Source organism: Manis pentadactyla, chromosome 15, assembly GCF_030020395.1.
Source record: "Manis pentadactyla isolate mManPen7 chromosome 15, mManPen7.hap1, whole genome shotgun sequence".
Lineage (NCBI taxonomy): Eukaryota > Metazoa > Chordata > Mammalia > Pholidota > Manidae > Manis > Manis pentadactyla.
In genome coordinates, this window is record NC_080033.1 from 52,966,857 (window position 1) to 52,988,141 (window position 21,285).

At 39.5% G+C, this 21,285-nt stretch overlaps 1 protein-coding gene across 3 annotated transcripts in view; it reads right to left on the bottom strand.

Annotated features, from left to right (window-relative positions):
• Nucleotides 1-4,560: 4,560 nt before the first annotated feature.
• The window catches only part of CDH11 (cadherin 11), a 140,609-nt gene continuing 123,884 nt past the window's right edge, over nt 4,561-21,285 (bottom strand). For all 3 annotated transcript variants that reach the window (XM_036897754.2, XM_036897755.2, XM_036897756.2), the window contains 2 exons: nt 9,803-10,054; nt 4,561-7,465 (listed from right to left, as the gene is read on the bottom strand). In XM_036897754.2, the coding sequence (XP_036753649.1) occupies nt 6,969-7,465; nt 9,803-10,054 (749 nt within the window). In that variant the 3' untranslated portion in view covers nt 4,561-6,968. The remainder of the gene's footprint in view (nt 7,466-9,802; nt 10,055-21,285) is intronic.

Below are 21,285 nucleotides of genomic sequence, written 5' to 3' on the forward strand. Positions count from 1 at the left end.
TATACAGGATGCAGTATCCATCTCTTAGAGGCAATTTAAAGCCCACCCTAGGGATACAGGATCAGCATCTTCAAAAGAGAAGCCAAAGGTCCCTTAAAATCACTTTTGGATTTAAGGTTGTCTTCGGAATCATTTGCTGATACTAGAAAAAGTAGGGTTTACAGTAGGAAAAAGGTCAAATAAGAGTAACAACAACAAAATCATCCATTTATACAGGAAGTTATATATTTAGTTATTTTTCCTATTCTAGGTCAATCTTTCTAGAATTTTTGGAGACATACCACACAGATTACTTACTCTCCATTGCATAGATAAGGAAAATGAGACCCACAGAAATTAAGCGCGCTTTACAAGGCTAGCATGTCAGACAGATCATCCGATGGCACTTTAGTCATGCTCAGTGTAATGAGGCCCATTTGATCTGAGTGTGTGTGGGTTGAATATCTAGACAGGAATATCCAGTCACGTGAAATCTAGAATCAAAGCATTATAATGGTACTATCAACTATCAATAAATACACGAATGTGGGAAGGGAGGGAGGCGACCCCAACAAACACTCATGTACACATCTACTAGTTCACTTTGCTATGAGGCCTAGAACACGGAATGATGAGTTTATTTCCCTTTATCCACTCTTCCCTATATTCCTGCCCCTATTCTCTGCTGGGAATCCAAAGTGAAAAAAAGAAAAAGCGTGTGCCCCACAGTGGGCCAATGCTGTTTGTAACTCCAGGGGAAAAATATGTTCCTTCCCCGGGGCAAATAACCTTTGAAACCGAAATCAATCAAAGGGAGAAATAAAGTGGGAGAAACCGGTTTATTGTTTACAAGCAGTCGTCTGTTTCTGCTTGCCCATGTCTCTCGCGTCCCAGCTGCAAACGGACCCCACCAAACCTCTCTAGACCTGGTGTGTGCTTCCTCCCACCCCCTTTGTAATCACCTATTGATGTGGAGATGGACTACTCCTCTCCACTCCTTGGAAACACCTATTGATATGCAAATATACTAAGGCTGGGCGAGAGATTCTGGAAATACTGCAATTTTACCCACATTGTTTGCTAGGTCAGCATCCCAAACTGACCACATTTTTACTGATTCATAAGAGAAAGTAATTTGAAAGTTACATTTACAAGCACTGCTGTTTCTTTCACATCCCAGTTAGTGTTTGAAAAAAAAAGAAAGAAGAGGGAGAAATTTACCATAGCATAAAATAATTTCCAATTTCCTGAGTGCTAAATGAAGTAAAAATTGTGGCTAAATTACACTCATCAAAGTCGTTATGAAAAAAAGGTATTCTAATGAAATTACATGTCTTCAAATCTAAATATTTTCAGAGAGTTATGTCTGTAAAAAAAGGAGCACCATAGTTTCAACAAATGAGAAACAATATATGAAATTGACATTCTTATATTTGAAATGTCAGTTTGTGCAGTTCTTGACAAGCCCATCCAAATTTTAAATACCAGTGGATACAGTTTCTATCCAATTAAATATAATTCATAATCCTGTGAATTTTATTATCTCTTAATAAAACATTGAAAAGCTATTTTACCTGTCGCTTTGCCAATATTAATGCTACATAACGTAAGTGAATTCATTGATCAGACTGTCTTATTTTTTTGTTATTGGTTTGTTTTTCTTTTTTTTTTAATGGTAGGAAATTGTCAGTTTCCCACCTAAACTAAACTACCATGTGGTGAGCTATGTTCTATTGTTGTCTCAGAGGGAGAGACTAGAGAGGTGCTTCTATGAGCCTTGAAAGAGGAATAATTAATGACCAAGTTGATTAAAGTGACAAACAACTATAAAATCATCTTTAAAATATATAAAAATAACTGGAATAAAGAAGGCCCTTTTAAGAAGTTGGAAGCCTCTGATCATACAAAAATGAAAAATCATTAGATGAGTTTGTCTACAAGAGGAAAACACAATTTTTCCCCCCAGGGACCATTGGGACCTGACAGAGGCTCCCAATCTTGACCCTTGATTTTTTTTTTTTTTTAACTGCAATTTTAATCCCATGAAGAGGATGAAATGCCAGTATTTTCTGTGAAGCATAATACAACTATAAAATGCCCAACCAAGCTCTTTTATATTCAATTTTCAACATTTATATTGTAGAAAGATGCAAACCCCAGTAGAAACTATTCATAACAGTGTCCCGTGTATCGCCTTGGACTTGGGAGGCAGTCTGGGCGTTCAGAGGCCTGACTGGATCCTTTTGTTCAGTTCTGTGGTGACTGGCTAGTCAAAGTAAGAAACCAAACCCAGAGAGGCTGGAGCACATCCCTCCCAAGTTGTTACCAGTCAGTGTCGCGGCTGAATAACCGATTATGAGCAACATCATCGCTGGCTCTTTAACCAAAGTTTAAAGGAAAAACCCCTCGAACAAGAGGGGGAGAAATGGGACCCATTCCCACCCAGCTTTGACAATCACTTCCTGTGTGTGCTTCAGAGGGGTGCTTAGCCTCTCTGGTCTACCATTTCCTTCCACATGACGTGGAGATTGTAGCATGTTTGCCTTCTCATAGACTTGAGATCAGTGTTTCATATCTAGTACATGCTCTCCCACACAGTGTGAACTCAAAAAAACCTCACTGACAAAGAAAGAATTGGTGAATTAATTAATAATCCGTTCTTAGTTTTCAAAGCACTTGATGTACAAGGCGAAGGTTTATGTTTCCTAATTATCCTGATTAGTAAAACTAAAGTCAGCATTACTTTCCAACACCAGAGGGACTTACTTCACCATTAACGAACTACTCCTTTAAAGCTGGAAGGCAGCACTGAAGCCCAGTTAGAAGAAAACACAGCCACTCCTGAGACTTCACCTACCATCTGACCCCTCCTCGGCATGCCCAGCCCTACTTCTGTAGTGAGCTAGCTGCAAACCCCAATTCCTATTACCTAGTTGACAGTTCCACAAACACTTCCAATTTACAAGTCCAACACAAACTTGATTCAACTTCTTTCCCCCGGACCCACTTCTCCTTTTGGATTCATAGCCCCAGGTCCCAAGATCACAAGCCACTCAAGATCTCAGGGGAGGAAGCTTAAAATCACATTGGCATTCTCTAATCATTCATCAAATCCTGAAAAATCTGCTGTATTGGTGTGCCAGCCTTCATTCAGGAAGTGTTGATTGTGCACCTATTATGCTTCAGGACACCGTAAAGAATGGGGCATACGAAAAAACGAGATCCCTGCCCTCTGGGAGCTCACATTCTGGTGGGGAAGTCAGATTCATAGAAGCCAGAAAAGCCAGTAAGCAAAATACGTTTAAAGAGTTGTAATCAGTACAAAGGCTGAATTACTTTTTGGAAAAGGGGGCATGTTTTGTCCACATGAGGAATGACAGATGGCCAGTGTGGCTGGAGCACAGTGTACTGAAAACACAATGGAGTAAGGCGAAGTTGTAGAGGTTTGCAGAGCCCTGGTCATGCAAAGTAACAAAGGAAGGATGCCAGAATTCATTCCAAGACTTCAGTAAGCCAGTGAAGAGGTTTCAGTTGTTGAGTCATGTGATCTGAGTTGTGTGTTAATACACCTGGCTTCTTTGTGGAGAAGAGATTGGGAGGCAGAGAATGGCCGGGAAGCTGTTTCAGTCTTCCAGGTCTGACACAATGGCCTTGACCAGCAGATGGCTGTGCAGGAGCAGAGAATCCTTGCCTCTTTTCCATCCCCAAATTACTGAGTTATTTTGGGCCCTCATTTATACCTCATGTTGACCTTCATAAAAACCTTCCTGGTGTGCCTCTTAGGTTTAGATGCTCCTAATCTGCCCTCCACGCTGCCTGCCATACACATTTGGCCCCTTTTCTGCTCAGAGATGCCAATGCCCTCCCCACACCCCCCAGATTTGTCCCACAAAGTCTCTCAAAAAAAACAGAAGGATGCCACACAAATGCCCAGGAGCAATTGTAAATACCCCTGACCAGGTCCTACCTGAGTATAGAGTGATACTCTTTGAGCACCATGACTGTGTATTTTTAATACATTTCTCCACGTGATGCAGATAATCTGCTCCCTTACCTTCCCCATCATCCCCAGGAACACTGGCCTATACAGTACAACTTAGCTAAACACAAGATCAGTCCAGAACTGCTACAATAGGCTTACCCTCCATTCATGGTCAATATCTCACCATCTCTTCTTTTTTTATTTACTTTGTTCCCTCAATCCTGAGGGGGAGGAAATATCCCGTTGCATCATCTGGAGAGGTGGGTGGGCGTGGAGGTAAATTGGTGATGACAAGACAATGGAATGGACATGTCGGAATGGGGTTGAGAAGACAAAAGCGTTGCAAGGAGGGTAACACCACTCATTCTGCATCCTTAGGTAACAGTACAGGGGCCACAAAATAAGGTTTTGATGAATGAATGCATGAATGCTGGATGTAAACAATACCCACTAGGCAAGGACGAGAACAGAGCAGCGTTCCTTCGTTAGCTGAATCAATGCCACAGAGCAATGACTACTTTATATCAATGTGAGGAAGGACCATATATAACCTCAGACTGCTTTTAAGGTAATATGTTCCAAATGAAAGAAGACTCCACTAGTCGGGAAAGACATTTTATTTCCAAGCTTCTAAGAGGGTTCTACAAACAATAGAGGCTTTAAGTAAAAAAATAAAATAAAAAGAGAAGATAAAAAGAAAAAAGAAAAACAAGTATTTTTAACTATTGAAAAGTAGACAGCCTTTTTTGTTTTTTAAACTTAAACATAAGAATGTGAAAATGTAGTTGTCAAATCTAATCCAAATACATTCCTAGAAAAAGGATCATCTGTGGTGATGCGGTTACTTACAGCTATATGCTTGTTTAAGTGCTATTCAAATTCCTTTTGAATTATTTCTTCATTTCAAATTCAATTGGAGATCTGTGCAAATCTAGCAAAATATTCTTTGGATTACAAAAACTATCTAAAAAAATGAACAAAACCTGCAATTATGGAAGCATTGATAATGTGCAATCCTTCACTGAAATGAAAGATGCCAAAGTGACATTGTCCACAGAATTTATTCCACTGAAGTGTTCAGACAATTTGATTTAAATGCACAGTAAAATGGAAGTGAGCACTTCATAAAAACATTTCTTTGTATGCATTTTGACTGAGTCATAAAAATAGTATGTAGCAGGATATCAAGAAATGCTTGAAACAAGCTTTCACAATAAAGTAAAACAAAAAGGATCTAAACATCGTCTGCCATCCAAGAGAAAGCTTGTGCCCTGTGTCTAGGGGGAAAGGGAAAGTGCTTGCAGCATGAATTTTTGTGGTCTTCTCTGAGTATTGCTATGTTTTGACGGTAGGCCCAACTGAGCAGCTGAAATGTCCTTCACAGAAGTCCCACTCCCCAGGCAGTAAGTGGGAGCGGAGCGCTGGAGACTGTAGGCATGCTCATGGGTCAAATGACATTGACCCTAAAATCTGCCACCATCCCTACCCTCATTCTGGGCTTATGGTCCAAAGCATACTTTATAGCAAAGGTTTGAAAGTGAATTGCTTTTTCTTCTATCAAAATTTGAAATGCTATATTCTTTTAAGAGGAATTAATATTACAGGAGGTAAAATAAGCAGTTTCAACTATCAGAGTCGTTATGACAGCCTGCCAAGTTCAAACCAGGGAAAAAGAGAGTAACATTGGAGGTCTGATAACTACACATGGCAAATTTATATTTTTGACTCTTCACTTCGCCAATGCCCAAGTGCTCGGCTTGGTATGGGGCATAAAATCTACATCTTGGAACATCAGAGTTCTGATCATTTCATTCCCTCATGGATTTGTCTCTCATAACCATTGAACTACTGATATACAAGATAAATGCATATTATATAACAAGTATTGCAGAATCATAGACTGACCTAGATCTTTAGCATCCTTCTTTTTCAGAAGATGCATGTGAAGCAAAGCCAGGAAGCTAACACAGAGAATGTACAAAAAAGCTTTACACGATGTTACAGAATCTTGTCTGAAAAAACATTTGCAAAACATATTTGATTTTAAATAAACAATGAAAACAGCAGCCTACAACAGATCATAAATAGGGTTATTAAAAGATCACAGTTATCTTAAATTAGAAATATAAATGGGTCAATAGAAAAACTTAATTTTTTCAATGTTAAGAATGAAACCCAGAATTAAAAAAGAATCTTTTTTTTTTATTTCAAAGGTTGCTTCTTATATTGAAGCTCATATTAAAGCAACAGTACAATGTTCATAAAATATAAGTGTGATGCCGTAACAGTTTTTACATGTCAGAATACTGATATTTGTATGTATACTAAAATAAGAACTTTAAAATTGTACAAATAGATACATTAAAAATGACTTAGAAATAGGGCGCCTCTCACTGAAACAAGACAGTTATATCTGGCACGTATTAGTTCAAGATGAAAGTAGAAGCAAAAACATTTACAAGAATCAGCAGTAATAAGATTGATGCTCAAGAGACATAATTGTACATTGTATTGTACATACATTGTATGGGTTTAAGCTGGCTGAATATTATATATTTCAAGTTTAAAAATGCACTACATATAGAGTGTCCATAGTTTAAGGCGAAATTACAGCTCAGAACTGTTGTCCTTTCTAATTTTGTGGAAGCTTCTTTGACAAATAAAAAAAAATAAAAGAAAGAAAGACTTGGATGTTCATAACACAGAAACAATTTCCCTTCAGAGTTCACCATTGGACTGCTCCTTCACTTAAATATGTCGTATGCCGAGTGGTTTTTCTCTAGCGAAGTCGGTAATCAACTTCAATATTTGCCTTTTTGCGAGAAAAGGTACTTCACAGTATTTACCACTTTGATGTCCTTGCAGTTTTATTAAATGTATCCTCTCTGTAAAACTTTGCTTGTTTTAAATGAGCCTTCCCTTGATTTAAAAAAATACCTGTTTACATTTCTTCTAGATTCTTCAGAAAGCCAGACACAGTTCTTAAGGCCAATTTGTATCGTTATTGTTAAGAGTCGTCATCAAAAGTGTCTTTGGAACCGTACAAGTCTGCCAGTTTCTTAAAACGAGGTCCCCAGTTCTGTAGGTAGTCATAGTCCAAGTCTGAGTCTGTGGTGGCAGACTCTAAGGAGCTCAGAGACCCGGCCACCGAGCCCCTGCCTTCGTAACCATAGATTTGAATGGAGTCATAAGGAGGGGCGGTGGGGTCGTTATCCGCCTCCTGTATCCTCGTGTTGATGAAGTCATCCACATCCACACTATTGGGCGCTGGCCGGAGCCCAGGTCTGGGCATGTACTGATACTCGGGTTTTATGTCTTTTCGAGGGATAAATCCATTGATCCCGTCAGGATTCTGAAGGGTGGCGATGTCAAAGGCCTCCGTGTCTTCCTCCCCACCCCCTTCGTCGTCGTAGGTGATGATGTTCTCGCGGACATCTTCCTCCTCGAAGACGATGAGTGGTTCTTTCTTTTGCCTTCTCAGGGTCACGAACAACACTACGATGACTGCAAGGAAAGAAAAAGGAAGTAAGCCTCGGTGAAGCCCGGCATTCCTGTTTTATTTTTGCCCCCGGGGGAACCCTGCTTACCATAAAGCCTGGTGTATGTATGCTTCAAAACTGGGAACAGTCTATGACAGGAGAGCTTTACTTGGAATCCCAGAAGATGTGTAAAAGGGCCCTCCACCTGGCTCTCCGGGTGCAGAATGCTGCCAGCAAGATATTATATGCACACAAACTGGCGAGTTGGAGCTATTTTCAGCTTTTTATAAATGAATCTGACACTATTTGGAAGTCATCTTCCTAAAACTTGTAAGATTCTAAATATGTTGGCCTGCAGCCTCTTTAAAATGGCTTATACCAGTTTCTTTTTCACAGGAAGACAGCTGCCTCCCCAGAGTTAATGAAGGAGGACGTTCCCAGACTTCAGGTCCTATTTGCTAGAGGAGGTGATGCCTAGAGGTTCAGGGAGTGGGGGCCCAGTATAGATCCTACTCTACCTTAGTGAAAATCTTATCAAAAGCCTGGCTGGAGTCTCTTCAGACCACTGTGCAGAAGAGGGGACGTTTATAAAGACCTTCAGGAGACGAATCTATTTACTTGGCTGTAGGAAAATAGCATCAGCTGAAACTCCAGATAAAGCAACCCCATCTTTTCCCTGAGACAGGGGATCCCACTAAGCTTAGGCAATTCAGGTTGAGGGGGCAGAACAGAAATCTCAGGGACTGCTTGATTCTTTATTGAATGCTCACCTCCCTGCAAGAGACTTCTACAATGTTCCATTAGAATGCTCTCTCCCGCACACTTAGCAAGACTGAAGAAAATGTCTGCCGCTGAATCAGCATGAGGTTGAGAGCTGCTCTGGGTGCGGAGGTCAGGGCTGGTGTTCGTCGGACTGCACGTGGCTCCTCGTGCTCCCCGAGCACAGTCCTGCCTCTGTGCCTCGTTCTTGACAACACCTTCGCCCAGGCCACCCCTTGTCACTTTCTGTGCTTGGCTGACACTTGCCTCTCATCACGGAAGTCTCCCTGGCACTCATCCTGACACCGCACAACAGGTGGTGTCACCTGCCCCACATACCCACCCGGCCCTGTTCTTCACTATCACCGTAACACTTACCACATGGTGTACACACCCACCGCCCCACTTGACTAGAACTTGACTAGAGCTCTTTCATACTCTGCTCCCTTTGCTTGGACTATCCATCCATGCCAGAACATTGTACCATTCAGAAAACTCTTTCAGCATCTGACAAGTATGTCACCTTCTCCAGGGAGATGTGCCTGACCTTCCCAGGCAATGTTGGGCACGGTGTTCTCTTGCGTCCCTAAACTACCTTTTGTTCACATCCTTATCATGGCACTCACCATGTTCCTCTGTAATTTATTGTATTTCCCTTGACAAACTAAGAACTTAACAAGCACAGAGATCTTATGTAATTCTCTTTATCCCCGAGGGTTGAACATAGGGTCCCAGGCCCAGATAATACTCAGGAACCACCTGTTGCACAGAACTCACTGCCTCTTCCCTGTGCAGCCAGCCTCCCTTCTTCATTCCATGGAGAGCCAAACATCAAGGCACACACATAAATGTGGTGTTAGACATCCTTGGATTTCAGTCCTGATGTTTGTCTCTCACTAGTTCTGAGACTCTGGGGCACCTGATCTAATCTTCCTGAGACACAGCAATAGTAAAGGGTATTAGCTCAGCACGTTGTTTTTACAGAGCAAACCACAAATGGGATGCAAGTGCAGAAGAGGGGGCACCTCACTTAGCCTGTGTATTCAGGAAAAGCTTCCCCTGGGCCCCCATCAGCTGAGGCTTACCCCCAGATATCACAGTGACAATCAGAGAAGGGTCAAGATCCAGCTTCAGCTAGGGCAACCTTCCCTAAGTTCCTTCAGTCCACACGCTGTCTTTGGCCTCACGATTATTCTAACTCTTCTTCCTCTTATAAGACAACCACTGCTCATAAATGAAGTCTCTGCCTAAACTCCTCTTCTGCAGAACCTTGTGTAACGTCACTTTGCGAAGCCCTCCCGATGGCTCCTTCTGTGCGGATCTGTCGTTCTCAGCACTTCACTCACCAAAACCTTCCCCAGACTCTGCTGGATCTACGTGTTCAGTTGCCCACTCTCCTGACCTTACCATAAAATTCAGGAGAGCAGGGATCCCCCTACACCCCCGCCACCACCAAACCGTATCAAATCATCTCTTTCGTCACACACTGTACGCGCAGTGTATAGAGAGTTCTGGGTACCAGCCTGCACTCTGGAAATATCTTTGTTTCCGGGCTGGGATCTGGCTGTAAGGCCTGGCCCGCAGGTGCCGGGCGGTCCCTTACCGAGGAGAATGACGATGCAGGCCAGGATGGCGATGAGCGCCCCCGTGCTCAGGCCGGCGTTCAGGATGTAGGCCTCTGCGTTGCAGGACAGCAGCGCCCCGTTCACGTCGCACCCGCAGACCCTGATGGTGAGGGCGTTGGTGCTGCTCATGGGCGGGATGCCACCATCGCTGATCACGATGGGCAGGAGGTACAGATCCTGCTTCTGCCGGCTGAAGCCCCCGCGCCGGGCATACACCCCTGCCGTGTTATCTGTTGGAAGAGGGGAGACCGGGACTGCTCCAGGCAGAGCCTTCACACCTTCGCCCTCAGCTTGGCACAAGTGAGGTGTGCTTCTCATCACCGAGGCCAACAACCAGAGTCCTTCCCACCTGCTCTTTAATCTAGGTATCTACAGAGGCCACAGTCACATGGAATAAGGTCTCTACATTTTGGAACAAAACCCCCAAGCCAGCTCCTTTTTATTGGATAGACAGGAAGGCCTCTGCTGGCAAGCTAACCACACCCTCTTCTGTGTGGCAGTTGCGCCTTCCTCTCACGCCACAAATGAATGTGGGCTTTGACTACATAGTCTATCTTTGTAGAGGGGATAACTCAGTGTAAGTGAGCATGCAGAAAAAACAAAATAACCCACTTCTTTTTCATGTTTGCCCTGTCCCTACTTCATGACAAACCTTTGGCCAGTTTTTTGTTTTTTAAAACATATTTCCAATCCATGTTCAAACCTCGTCCAAACTATGAACCTGGCCAAGAGTCCTAAAGGAAAAGAGCACCTTTAAGGAGGAAATATTTTATAAGCCCAGAAGCAGGTTTATGGTTTCCTTGAAATACAAGCACCATCAGCCACCCAGTTAAACTTGTCACTCCTACTGCTTAAAATGATTCCAAGTTTTCTCTCTTGCCCACACCACACAGCCCACCTCTACCTGTTGGACCACCAGATTTTTCCCCAGTCTGGACTGTATTGCTACCCAGTCCCATCCCAGACCTTCCACACGTGCCAGTTCAGCCTGGCATGCAAAATTCACTGTGTCCCTCAAGCACACCACACTTTTCCGTGTGCCTGGCCTTTTTGCCCACTGCCCTCCTGCCTACAAAAGCTGATCCTTCTATCAGGACAGGTAAACTCCTCCAGCCTCCAATTCAAACCCAGAAGTTGTCACTTCACAGAGGCCTTTCTAGACCTCCCCCCATCAAACCTCTTTACTGAGGTTTATGGGTGACCCAAGAAAAATGGACACATTTTCAGGATATACACTGTATATCCTCACAGAAGCTGGAATCCCACTCTTCTTTCACTATTTGTTGATATAGCCACTTTGACGGCTCCTAGACTGTGAACTTCTGGAGAACATGGGATTTTATCTGACTCATCTCAGTCTCTCCAGTGCTAGGCATATAACAGACACTCAATAAATATTTGTTGAACAAATGCTGTGACTGTGTTCTAGAAAAGGTTTAACCAAAATTCCAGAAGTTGCCTTTCATGTATTTCTCCATCATTGGTGAGTTATGCCCCCAAATGCATCCTCAGTATATTTTCTGCATCTCTCTAAAAGCCAAAAATACTTCTTTCCAAGCTGATTTAAGGTAATACATTAAATCATACAATAAGATAGTAAAAGTTCTGAATATGCTCCATCTAATTATAAACACACACACACACACACACACACACACACACACAGATCCTCGATATGGTCTCCCCCTGTTTGTAAGTTAAGCATCAGTCATTTATGCAATATGAATGTTATGGCCAGTATGAGGGCCCAGTAGCTAGCAGGTTTTAAACGGATTGGCAGTACCATGAATTGGTTCTTATCTTTGGAAAAAAATATCTTAGAATCTCAAACTTAAATTGTTGTGTTTTAGATTAAAGAAAATGTAATCTAATCTGAGTATTGAGATGTTCTGAGTGTTGCAGAAGGTAAGGTGTGTGTATACACTTGTTTTTGGCAAGCCATATAATGCCAGATTCTCTGCCCTTCACTGCCAACATTTCAATCAACACCAGGAGAAACAGCCAGTCCTCATTTCCCTATTTCCTGAATTTTCTATGATGGGCACATGTTGCTCTTACCACTGGAAAAATTTATATATACAATGGGAAATAGTGAAAAAATAAAAATAAACTGGTTAAGTAACATGTTAACTGAAAATTCAGTGTCCTGAGTATTCTTTCCTGTTCTAGGTTATGCCATGGTTCTATGCTTAACAACTACAAAAATGGTACGTATCTATAATAAATCATTTCAAAATATGCTATTTTCCTTCTCATAAAATGTTCTGAATTAATGTAAGACCCTCACAAATTGTAAGCCACAATTTCTACCCCATTTTAATGATCTGAAATGTCACTAGCACCATCATGAATACAAATTTAAATTAAATTAAAAAATTTTAAAAAGAAAAGCAAATGAATTAAATTGCTCGGTCAAATATTCCTGTCTGGTATGGGTGTCATCCCCAGTAGATCACTTAATAGTTTATCTATTCGGTCCCACCCTGCCCCCCATGGCTGTTGGTTTGGAGGAAGTGTGAATTGAATGTTTTGTTTCTGTAAAGTTGTGGAAGCCGTAATTTAAAATATATTATTCAAGGTGCTATTCTCACAAGACTGTCCCTCCAGACCACAGCAGGCTGACTTATGACGTGAAGGTAATGGAGAATGAAACACTAATGGAAAACAGGGCAAATTCAAGATGTTTCATACTTTGAACAGCTAAGCCCTCTTAGACACACTGAAACTATTACATAAAAACTCATCCAAGTATCCAGCTGACTGAACTATGTACAATCTTTGAGTGATCCGTAGAATCTCAAGAACTTGAAAAAAAAATCTCTTCTAGTTAAATATGTTTCCCATATGGATTTTAACATTTGTTCAAGAGTAGGAAAGAAATGGACTGAGGGTCTCTTCTTGGGCAAACACTAACTAATTGCTTTAGAATGAGTCCTTTGTCTTGTTCATCTTTAAAGTGAGAACACTGGTTGGTATCAAGCATGCCTTGTGGGGTTGTTAGTGGAACCAAATAGTGTAATAAAAGCCACTGGTCCTCTGCACTGTGCTTCCAGAGGGCTCAGAGAGTCCTTCTACCAGAAAACAGCACCCAGTGTTGACATTCTCCAAGGCTGGTGAACTGGAGATGGGTGAATATGGTAGACTGGAAATGTGTTGAAGCCTCGCTTGGCACTTAGATGGTTGATTTGTTTGAATAAATAAGTATTTCCCCTCTGGATCCAAGTGGCCCCAGAACCAAAGGGAGGATGAGCTTTCTTTTCTTTCAGGAGGGCCATTTCAGAAGAGTCAGTGCTGTGGCCTGTGATGGTCTTTCTTGTGGTCCACTCTGACCACTGATCTTTCACTAACAAAAGGAGCCACTATGGGCAGGAGCATCATGAAAAACAAATCTGGAAAAAACAAACAAACAATGCTAACAGAACCCCTATCCTGCAAATCAATTATGCATCCTAAATTTGACCACAGAGTATCTTTCTCCAAAACTATTTAGATTAGCAGCCACACCCAATCCATATTTCCCCTCACTTTGAACATACACATTTTACTGAGGTTTATGGGTGACTCAAGAAAAATGGACACATTTTCAGGAAAGTGTCAAACAGGCCCCATGATTTATAAGATGAGGCAGAAAAGACAAATGTATCAATTTTTAAATTTCTCATCAAGACAGTTCCAGATCCTTCTTTATAAAGCTTCCAAAGAGCAAACCTGTCTTTGGGATAAAATAGACCTTGATTTGAATTTTGAATTGTCACATATTAATTGCCTGACTTTAAGTAGATGTCCTGAATTTCTATATTTTCAACTAGGAAATGAATAATATTTAAGGTTAAATTTGATTCCATTCATAAAGGTGCTTAGCACAGTGCCAGACTGTTGGAGATGCTCAGTAAATATTAATTCTTTTCTGGAAGCCGTCATCTTTGAACAGTAGACTAATGAGGGAGAGAAACTTATTGGCAAAGAGAGAAAAGTGAATTCTTGGAAATGTCACTGCAACTTGGAATGTAACTGCCTATCCAGAAGGGCTCATCATCCAGAGGTAAGAAAACAGTTCATGCTCTTCAGTCCTGCAAAGTATTTCTCATGGTAAAAAATGTGTTCAAGCACTTCGGTGTTTCATCTTGACACCCAATGTTCTCATCCCCGGCCTCAGACATATAACCAGTTCCATTTTTCTGTCTCCACTTGTAAATGGGGTCATTAATTACCAGCATATGTCAGGCACAAATGGTAGTGTTTCTATTAATGGAAAATAAATTCAAATTTCAAATTTTTATGTTTACAACCTGGACTCCTAATCACATGTTGCTCTTACCTGCACATTGTCATTACACTAACAGAATGTAAAGGTTCCTGATAAAGATGCTCTCTTGGGTACCAGTTTGTGAATGCAAATAATGTAAGGGTTATGATGATGTAGCCCAAGGGGAGAGATGCATACAACTGACGTTAAAAAGAAAAATTATGATGAGGAAATGGCCCCCAACAGAAAGACTGCACTGGGTGCCAACCTTGTATTAGCCAAAAAAAACACTGGTAACAGAGCAAAAATGGAGTCTATGGGCATAGCCCCTGCATGTTAAGAACTTAAAAATTAGGAGGTAGTGCAGCAAAGGATTAGTACATTCTGCTCTCACCATGGTATCAGGAGAGAGGCTTGACCCAATGTGCGGGACTCAGTCACCTGAGCAGCTCCTTGAAGTTCTTAAGATGTTCTTCCTAGCCAGTCTTTTCCCTGAGTCCTCCTGTTGCTCATCCAGATCAGAGACACTTTGGTCTGTGAGAGTAGGTCCCAGATGCATCAGATTGGGGCCCCCTCTTGAGACTGTTGAAGATCTAGAGAATCTAGGCCAAACCTTGCTCTTATTTTCTTCACTTCTGATCCAAATCTATCTAATCTACTCTTTCTGCTCAAACCTCAGAGACAAAGTAGATCTGTGTACCACGTAAAAAGCTCCTCTACACTTGAAGACACTTAGTGATGCCATCACCAGCAGATTAATCATTATTTGCTTACTTCCCCCTGAGCCCTCTCCACTCCAGCTAGAAAGGTGGCAATAGCTCTATCAGAATAATGAGAAAAAGAATAAAAGCATGTATGTGAAATATACATTTCAATATACAATATGTATGTGAAAAATACAGTGTGTGTGTCCCAGAAGTCTTATTGGAATTTTAAACTTTAATACTTTCTGAAGTTACACATGCTCTGCATTATAAAAGAGGTCACTGGAAAGCTTAACTACTTAGATATTTTTTATGCTCATTTAGATCTGTGACATTTGAAAACTTAATTTTAACTTTTGATGCCAGTATTTGCCATCTTTGGCCTGAGGGACTGAAAGAGTAGAAATTAAAAATAATATTTTAAGTTTGTAGCATTTACATTTCTGATATTGCTAGCTTAAAGATGAACTTAATAGCTTGTGTATATATATTTTCTTGTCTTTCTGAACACCATACGAACCATCTACCCACCTGCACCACCAAACCTATGCATATTTCACAGTTTATGTGATTGTTTGAATGTCTGTGCTCTGTATCAGACAGTAACCTCTTCGAAAGCAGGGACCATGTCCCATTCATTTTTGCTCAGTTGGCAGTGTTTTGCATGTTAATGGAATGAATAGCTGAAAGGCTACACCTTTCACTACATCACAGGACCAATCTGGCTTTTGCACATAGTCAGACTTCATTGATTTGTTAGTTTGTAACCAATTTCCAGTCTCTACCATCGCCCACTCCTCAATTTTGAACCCAACGTGTTCAATACTGCCTATATCTACATTGTGGATATTTTCCTGCTAAATATCTTCATTTGTTTATCTTATTATTCTTTTCTTATTGTTTAGGTTGAGTTAGATTCAACTAAGCAATATCTATTGAGCTATGACTCTGTGCAAACCTTATTCCTGGTTGCTTCCACATACCTATCCCAAAGAATTTTTGAAACTATGTGCAGAAAGTATAATTACCCTTAATTTATAGGAAAAGAAATGGAGAAGCTAGAGTGAAGCAACTGTTCAATAACATGGGAAATACAAACAAAGCTAAGATTCAAACTCCTTTACCTTTCACTCAATTTTTTTTTAGTACACTGCTGACCCTAAAATCCTGATAGCATTGCATGCCAATTGCATTGGTTCTTTTTTATTTTTCTTTAACCAAATCTCCCCAACATGGTTAGTTAATTAAATAGATCCAGACAGATTCAGGTCCCAGATAAAAGAGCTCTTCTTAAAAACCTAAGCTTTATGGTAAAGAGACCTACAAAGAATGAAGGGTACTTTTTTACCACCTCCTTTCCCACAGCATTTCCTGAAAACACACATACACCTTCCAAAACAAACCAGCACACAAGAGGAAAAAATAAGCCTCTTTCCCCAGTATTTTAGAATGAAGGAAATGCTACAATGAGGTAAATTCTGTAAGAGTCTAGCCTTAAAACACTAATGAAGAAAATTGAACTAAGACTCTGATGGTTATAATATCATCCAACTGAAACAAGTTGCTGCATGTGCTCGGGAGAGGATGGTCATGATCTTTTAATTAACACCTTCAATACTGAGGGATTGGCAATATAGGAAATACAATATATAACATTGTAGGAAGCATTGCCTATGTGCAATTGTGTATGAGACCTCTAAGTGTGCGCCGTTTGCTGGTACTAATAGATTTTTCATTGTTATAATTTATCACACCTCTTAGAATCAATTCTCTCTCTGCTTTAGTTTGAGGATATTTTCTTGGTGACATGGAGGGAGAAGGGAATATATTGCCTAAATATTTCTTGGGTTAAGACAAGAAAAACTACCAAGGAATTCAGTGGGATATAAACATTGAGCATCATTTAGTGGGTTGAGAAGTCCTAGGAGTTACTTAAATCAGTGACCAGAGGGAACCCTGAAAGAATAATGTGCCTGACCCACCAAGATGACCTATTTCTTTTTTTATTGGGTTGGAATGGGGGTGGGTTCCCATATAAACTGTGCTGTGTTGGATAAACTGCAACAATTAATTTTGGGCAGAAAAGGAACATATTTATACAGCAAAAATAACAGGGCACTAAAAGGCATTTGCCATTTGGATCCGCCATCAGAGGCATCTCCCATATTGAAGCAACTGGGGGGGAAAAGAGTTCCACAGAAATCTGTCTGGCTATCTTTAAGTGATACAAGTTAAAAAAGAAAAAGAAAAACCCAAAGTATATATGGGTGCTATTTGTTGCTGCTCATTAAAAAAAATGCCCTTAGTTTAGAGGAAAAAAGAAAAAAGAAAGATGTTAGCTGATTCATTTAATAAGGTGAATCTGCCTTGGCCATCCTTCTTTCCTCTCAGCCAAACGTGCTTCTCACACAGACTTTCTTTATTTGCTCTATTTGTTTGTGTTTTGCTTTAACTTGACTCCGAATGTGTCACCTAGCTGAGCTTTTTTTATCTGTCACTTGGCCCATCTTAGACGATACTACACTTGCAAAATAAACACACTTACAGGTCATCTCTCCCTGGATCTAAACCCTAAATGTCCAATATAACTTTGTGGAATAAATAATGTACGGATGGAAGGGTGAGTGATAGGGTCTTGACTCCTTCAGAACATTCCAACGTCAGAAGATGGGTTGTCTTTTTTAGCCTGAAGCTTATGTCATAACATGACCATTTTTTCCCCATGGTAATGTCTAATTCCCTGAAACTTCTGAAGCACACTACGTGTGCGCTGTTTCATTTTCATTCATGCACTTGGTCAACCCACTTTTCTTAAGCATTGGGATATTGATCTCACTCAGCTCATGTTCTGATGGGAGACACGTAAATGAGCATTCAGAATCCAGAGTGATACGAAAAATACTAAGGCTAGTATTTGATGTTAGTTAGGACAGAGGAGGAAGCATCCCTGGACTGGGGATGTCTGGCAAAGCTTCACCTAAGAGATTCCATTTATAGTGAGACTTGAAAGAGGAGGAATGGGCAGAAGGAGCACGTTCCTGACAGAGCAAAAGCATGGACATAGGAGCGCGTGGCATATCTGGGGAGCTAGAGGTGGTTTGAAATTTCTGGAGCTTAAGGTTTAAGGTAGCAAGAGAAAGGAGATGATAGAGGCAAAGTTTCCGGTGTGGACAGCTAAGATAATGTCTGCTCCCTAAACTAGGAAGTTTCATTTAGACCCATAGAAGAATTTTAAATCCAGAGGAGGACCTCAGGAAGAAAGACACCATCAGGTATGTTTATTAGTAAAGGCTGAGTTAAGTGGGGTGCAAGACGGGAGTCACAGTGGCCTGTTGGGAGGCCACCGTGATAGTCACAGCTCCTCTGTATGTAGGCCATTCGATAGTGGTCGCTATCAAAATGAGCTGTGCTTTCACAATGTAACTAACTTTCCTGGGTGTGCTTTTGGGAACTCGCTGATATCAGGGACTATGCCTTGTTCACTGCTAAAACCCCATTCCCAGGACACATCCTGGCACACAGTACCTGAGAACAGACTTTTTTCTACCATTGTGTAAGATGGAAAGAAGAGATCGTGGTAGGGGAACTAGGAAATACCTGGGTTTTGGTGGAACTCACACTGACACTAAATATGCATGAAACATCACAGACAGAGAAAGTCACAAGAAGGAGGGAAGATGCTCCATAATGTCTAAAGGGCAACTCTTTTCAATTTGTTGAGTAAGAATCCTAAGAGTATGTTTGTTGTTATTACAATAAGAACTTATTGCAAACTCTTAAAATTGTCTTCTGTTGTTCAAATAACTAAATGATGTTTTAATAGCGAAATAACCCCGTGATCTGATAGGTCTCCAACTTTAGCTGAGATGGCCCATTGGAAAGCATAGTCTTGGGATTCTGGGAACCTGGGATGTGCTCCAGTTGTGCCCAGCTTTTGGTACTTGAGGGCCATTATCTTTCAAAATAGCAGCTCAATCCATGAATAAGGAGTGATGTAATAATTGACAATTTTTAAAATGAAACAGTAATAGGATTAATTATGTGTCAAGTATTCAGGTATTAATACCAAGACTGTCCCCCTTCTAGAGATAACCAGTGAAGCCAAGCACTTAATCTCTAGCCCTTGCTCTTTCTTCCATACTTCATAAAATGATCATTGTTTGGAACAAACGTTTTGGAAATTAAAAATATGAGGTTTTATATTAGGATACTTCAATTTAATTACTTTAGCAAATCATTAGGTCAAAAGACAAAATCATACTATCTTCTTGTTAGAATCCAAAAATTGCAATAAAATTGAACATCCAGTTTTTCATAAAAAAAATAATGGAAGGAATTTCCTAAAACACATACATACCCCACAACACAAATCTTAATTTTAATCTAACAACCAACATTGTGCTTAATGGTGAAACTAGAACTAATATCCCTATTAAAGTAGCAAGTAAAGCAAGAATGGTCACTATTATTGCTATTATTTAACACATATTCTAAAAGTACAAATCTATGCAATTAGACCAAAAATCCCTTAAACGTTAAAAAAAGATGAGGCTAATTGTCATTGTTTAGTGTTTATGTAAACTAATGTTTTCCTTTAAAATGCTTTAGATTAAAAGTTTACATAACTTTTAGTTGTTTCCTAGAACATCCTGGAAAATCAGCTGAGAAGTCATATCACTTTAGAACAATGTCCAGGAATAAATAAACTAATTAAAAATAGCTGCAGTTTATACTAAAGATAGTCACTTAAAAAATATAATTTAAAAATCCACTTCACAATAGCATCCAAATTATAAAGTAGCTAACTGTAAACTTAATAAGAAATGCCCAGAAAAAAATAAAGAAAATTACAAAGCATCCTTGATGGTAATAAAAATAAAATTGATTCAATAGAAAGTCAGATCATGCTTCTGAATGGGAAGAGTATTTTTAAATTTTTAGCTCTTAAATTAATCCATAAATTTAAGTAAACTAAAAAAAATTCACAAAGGTACTTATCAGGCACTTGAAAAAATAAATTATATCTATAGGAACAAAGAAACCAAAATACAAGAAAGAGGAATACAATGAAACAAATGTGGAGAAAGCATCTGTCAGATTGTTACTTGTATATGTATGTAACCATTAAAGAAAAATATGATATTAGCATTAGAGTAAATAGACTGAAAAGATTTGAAAGTCCAAACATTTTCTGATAGTATGTAATGTAGACGATAATTAAGATGGTGTTACAAAGCAGTTGGAAATGACTGATTATTTTTCAAATGAAACTAAGGAAATGGCCAAAAAATGGGAAACAATATATAAGAAAAAAGAAAAAATATGTGAATATTGATATCAATGTTAGATAAGGAAAGCCTTGCTGAGGATAATATTAAACAGAAAAACTATTAACAAAAAATGCAACATTTACACTTAAGAACACAGCATAATCTGATTTGAGAGGACATTGAAGCATTGAAGAAATCTATGCAATGGGTATGATAGGGTGAAGGTTAATAGCATTAAAAGATGAAGAAACTTTACAAATCAATTGCAAGTCAATGAATATGCAATTCAAAAATGGGCAAAGAACATGCACAGCCAATTTACAAAGGCAAAAAAAATAGGAATGATCAATATTTGTTTAAAAATTCTAACTTTACTAGTATGAGGGATTGACATTTTAAAATGCAATTATATTTCACAACTGTTTGTCAATGATTTAAAAAGAACAAAATCTAAATTTGACTTGAATGTGAGCAAATGAACCTCACCTATTTTATAGACGATATTGTAAGTATTTCTGGTAGTAAAAATATTTCTGATGGACAGTTTGTCAGTAAGTATCAATAGTTTTTGATCCAGTAATTCTACTCTACGAATTTATCCTAAAAGAGTAGGTATTTGGTAAAAATGTGTAAATACAAAGCACAGTTGACCCTTGAGCAACATAAGTTTGATCTGTAACAGTCCACTTATTCACACATTTTTGAAAAAAAATTTCTTTTCTCTAGCTTACTTAATTGAAATAATACAGTATACAATATAAATACCATACAGAATATGTGTTAATTGGTTATTTGTTTTCAGAAAGGCTTCTGATCAACAGTAAGCTATTAGTGGTTAAGTTTTAGGGGAGTCAAAAGTTATATGCAGATTTTCAATTGTGCTTGGGAGCTGGTGCCTCTAACCCCCACATTGTTCAAGGCCTAATTGTACCTCTACAATAGTCAACTGATATCAGACACCCTTAAAATGAAGGTTAGGGAGATATTTAGAAGAAAATGTTGTCATACACATTTTGATGCTGAAAGTGTACATCACATATTATTAAGTGGAAAGAAAGTGGACATGTATTTTAATTTTCCCTTTTTAAAGATAAAAATATATACAAAGAAAAAGTCTGGAAGAGTAAAATATAGCAGTGATTATTTCTGGAGAGCACATTATCAAGTTATTTTATTATTTTCAGTGATATTTTTGCTTATGTTTCCTAATTTTATAGAATTATATATGTATGTGTTATACA